The sequence below is a fragment of the Phytophthora infestans genome, genomic scaffold (genome assembly GCF_000142945.1).
Source record: "Phytophthora infestans T30-4 supercont1.50 genomic scaffold, whole genome shotgun sequence".
Taxonomy (NCBI): domain Eukaryota; phylum Oomycota; class Peronosporomycetes; order Peronosporales; family Peronosporaceae; genus Phytophthora; species Phytophthora infestans.
Genome location: NW_003303709.1, coordinates 826,227 through 830,754, shown reverse-complemented (window position 1 = coordinate 830,754; position 4,528 = coordinate 826,227). Strand labels below are relative to the sequence as shown.

Sequence of the window (4,528 nt, the reverse complement as noted above, 5' to 3'; positions counted from 1 at the left end):
GATCCAGTAGAATTGCTATTGGCAACCAAATTTAGCGTATTAGTACTACAGTAGTATGGAATTGAGTTCCTTCACTCCCACCCCAGGCCTGTGTTTCTAGAAGGTATCCGTTAAACCACCCAGATTGATAATTCGTTGTGAAACCAACCAATTTATTATTAGCTCGAATAATTTCTTTGTACTCGGCTGAACTACAGAGACATGGGCGGAGCAGGATTAAATATTCCAAGCTTGAAAATTAAATGGCACTACTTTAGTCAAGATTATTACATTAACATCACTGAAGGGGCAGCTGGTGCCTCTCAAGCTGTGGTGCTTAACCCGACTAAAGATTTCAATGGAAATCGTAATCTCACATGCACTGGTACTATTACTGGAATAACCGGATTGGTGACAGCGTCACTGACGTGCGATACGATTTCTAAATCCGGAAATCAAGAAATGAATGCAACCACGCTCAATATCAACCCAACAACTCTTCAACTACGCGGCACTACGGTCAGTGTTTCTGCGGCGCAATTAAATTACAACCAAGTCATAACCTTAGGTACGTTTCAAGGTTCTAGATACATGACACTAGACGCTAATGGAATGGGGATTATGCCTTTAGGGTAAGTCAGCTCAAACTGCATTCGATTCTACGAAGGAACAGCGAACAAGGAGTTGTTATCGATTTATCGTGATAGCGACGACGGCGGTTTGGTTATACGCAGTCGATACAAAAATTGAGTCCTTTATTAACACTATTCAGGAGTTGATCAAACAGGGGTGAGCGGTACTACAGTAGACACAGATTTGATAGTATACCAACGGATGTGATATTTGATTGAGCACCAGTCATGATCGTACCGTAATATCCTGATGATGAGTTAACAGCCCCAGCAACATCTAGTTTATAGGCTTGGGATTGAGTACCGATGCCGACATTACTCGCTGAATTAATACAAAAGGATGGGGCTAATCCGATAAAACCGATACGAAATAGATTATATGTTGTTGAAGCGTCAGCAGCGTGTTAAAGAAGTCAGCGTACCAACTGATGTAATAGTAGTCTGAGATGGTGTTGCAATAGTACCAATAATTGAAGTTGCTGTTAGGGTAGACAAACCTGTAAGAGATCGTGATGCACCAGTAAATATCAGGTTTCCCCCAATAGTAAGGCCAGATAAAGTTCCTACAGATGTAATGTTTGTGTTTCAGACAATGTGACTGCCGACAAAGTCCCCGAAAGTGTTAGCGATACAATTCCACTTGTGATAGATCCGGTGCTGGATAGTACCAGTGCTTTCGAGTTTTGAGCAGTACCACCTGCAATCCCGAGAACGTAGTCCGGAGCTGACGTTATCGAAGACCCATTTACAGTCAAACTGGAGCAGCTGAGAGCTCCTATACCTGTGATATCTTTGTTAGCTCCTGGTACAAGAGCTACTCCTTGCGTTGCTGTGCCAGCCGTGATACCAGTAAGATATGTTAGTCGATAGTCGTTTCTTCCAAGATAAAGTGTCTGAGCGTAATCATAGGTTAGAAAGCCTTTCGCATCTAAGGAAAGAAGAGTCGGTCAATATCTTTAGCGTGGTGTTGTCTATGTTATGCATCAGCTATATCAAGATTGACTTTTTATCTGCGAAAAAATAATTAATTAGCTAAGTTCGGTTTCGGTGTTAGGTTCCCTTTCGACACTTTCGTTAAGTTCGTCTTTTGGCTTTCGCTTCCTGGATCTCTGTTCTTATCGTCGTAGCCTTTCTGGTACGCTAAGCGAGTCTCGCGCGTCTTCAGGTAGTAGCGCTTCTGAGCGGCTCTGATGCGCTCCTTGTGCAGTTGATACTGTTCAGGTGTGTATGTCATTGGACTTTATATTATACTAGAACATTTTATTTGTCAGAAATAAAAATAATTTTATTAATGCAGAATGCCGCAGCAAGAATCAGCTGAAATAACTCAAAGTAGGAATAGATCGAGCAACCTGGCTAGCCACAGCACGCGCCATCTCCAAGTCGGGACCTAACATACTGGCGATGTCATAATATCGTTCGATGCTCTCACGGATCCCACTACTCCCACTAGCCTCGCTGATGGACGGCAGCAACTGGGATAGCTTCTGACGCTTCACAGGTTTTTCAAAGCACGGAAGGCTGACCTCGGCACCTGCACTCGGTGACTGGTCAAGCAGAGTCCTAATTACCGCAAATGCTTCACCTGGCGCGATTAAGGTTGTAGTCTCTATGATGACACGGTCGTCGCTCTTCCTGGAGACCCAAAAGAATTGCCAATGGTTTGTCAAGTTCGTGAGCAGTGCCATCACTGATTCCGTAGCGATGATATCCAATGCAATCAATTCCGACAAAGCCTGGAACTCGGACGCTGTTGTCACCACCTTTTTCACTTCGATCAACATCCTCACTCCAGGCAAATGAGGCAAGTAATGTGGAAACTTCTGGGCTATATCACTCAGCACAATCATATCCGTGCGACCAGCAAGAACAATATCGCGACCAGGGACTTCAACGGTGAGGATGTTTACGCCTTTTTCCACACCAACCACGCAAAGCTTGTTATTCGTCAAGACATCGCCAATGTTGGCTACCACGTACTCACGATAAGGTTCCTTTTGCTGCTCCTCGGTACGGTCACTTTTCCACTTGAATTCCTTTGCTGGAGTTGGAACTCCACCGGCGAATTTAACTGTGTCCACAGGCGAAATCCGAATTTTCAAATCGTTCAAAAGGATGTTTCCCTTGGCTGAGTTCATTTCTGAGTGGACATATCGCGTACGCTTGGACAGCACAGTGTGCTCATACACTTTGTCGACCTTATCGAATAGACGATCCATCCTGGAAGTGTCACTCGCTGAACCACCAGCCCCATCTGGAACCACCACCAGCACGTGAATTTGCTCACTGGATGGAAGCTCCATGTTGTTCTTCGTGTAAAACCACGTTGTTAAGGTCTTTGAGCCTAGAATCGGTTCTCCGGCCGTCAGCGCATGGATGTAGTCATCAGATTCTCCTTCCACCAGCTTCAGAGCAGCCCGATGTTCGTCTGGGAGCCATTTAAAACTTTCCTCCTTCATCTCCTCCGCAGAAGGGCGGTAAACAGGGACGACCTCTTTGCCGCTCTCATCTTCGACGGGCTGCTTCGCCAGGAAGAGATGCAGCTTGTCTGCATCAACATCTTTGAAGTCATTCGGCTTCTTCGCCTTAATCACCTCCTTCAAGTCTCCCACCAGCTGGCTCGCGTCGATGTCCACAGGGAAAGCGCTTCCAGCCACACCAACGATCGCACAAACAAGCTTGACCATCTTTTCTCGAGACGGCAAGTTCTGGAATGAGGGAGAATTTCTGGCGTACTTAAGCGGAAAAGAAAGCGCGTGACAATGATTTTCAACCAATGATGAGACGCCACGTCGCGCTGGTCCGAACTAATTCTCAAGGTTGCGTCGTCAAAATAGCAGCTGCCTCGAAAGAACGTTCCAGGACTGGTCTCGCAGGTAAATTACGGAAAGTAAAAAAACTGCCAGCGTAATGTTCCATGTCGTACTACTGGGTGCTTTTGCGTATGCCTGATGCCGGGTTTCCAGATTCTGAAAAATTCAGGCGATTCTGCGGGGCCCAAAAAACTGAATTCGGAATTACTACAGCGATGGCGCTCTCTCGGAGTGAGTAATCGTTTGGCCTGGTTAAAAGCTTCGTACACTCTGGTTGCTTATACAAGTGTTTGGCCTTCTGTAGCCGCACAACTTTGTCAGTACAGCCATGTGTGTAATTGACGCACATGCTGCCGAGCTGTTCTGTGATACCGTACTGTACGTATTACGAAGTAGTACCGATATTAGTGATTGGATACTTTAAGAAGCATGTTTCCTGTTTATAATTTAAAAAAGAGTATGCAACCGCTATAACTAGTTTGCACTGCTCGCCACAATCGGGGTAGGAAGTTGAAGGTTGCTGCGCAACAGCAGTAGCGACTCAATAGCTAGGCCTTTTCGGTCGTCGTGGGCATCATGCTCTTGCTTGTGATCGGCCAAATAGTGCCACTCCATTCCTGCATGGATAAAAACATCTTAGAATATCGCATCCGCGTTATTGATTCACTAGATGATCTTCATACCGGGATGATCGGGCCCAGATCAACGTCGTCTGTATCCCAGCTGACGATTTTGTGCACTGCGGGAATCATGTGGTCGAACACAAACACAAGCGCCAGGGGCGTCGCCGAGCTCCATGGGTGTATGTGGCTTGTACATCATTCTCTTATGCTTTTCTCTCAAGTTTTGTTGGTCTTGGTCTGGATGACGCAAATTGGTAACTGAGTCTCAAAGGCACCCATTTCATTGACCACCATTCGTGATGAGCATGTGTAATTATTATAGCAGCATAGAAATGATTAGCGTCAACTTCAGCCTGCGAAAAACCCACTTGCCAATAGCCTCTTTTGTAGATCTCAAGAAGATCGTTCATTTAGCAACACATTGCGTCATCATCGCTTTAAGTTGTGACTGTTGCTGCGATGCTTAAAAAAAAACCTTCTT

The 4,528-nt window shown here is 45.5% G+C and overlaps 1 protein-coding gene across 1 annotated transcript; it reads right to left on the bottom strand.

Moving 5' to 3' along the window:
• Window positions 1–1,869: 1,869 nt before the first annotated feature.
• PITG_17199 (Crinkler (CRN) family protein) lies at window positions 1,870–3,313 on the bottom strand (the record flags this gene model as incomplete). The annotated part of the gene is made up of 1 exon (XM_002897034.1): window positions 1,870–3,313. The coding sequence occupies one exon, from the start codon at window positions 3,296–3,298 to the stop codon at window positions 1,925–1,927; it is 1,374 nt and encodes a 457-aa protein (XP_002897080.1).
• Between the last annotated feature and the right edge of the window lie 1,215 nt (window positions 3,314–4,528).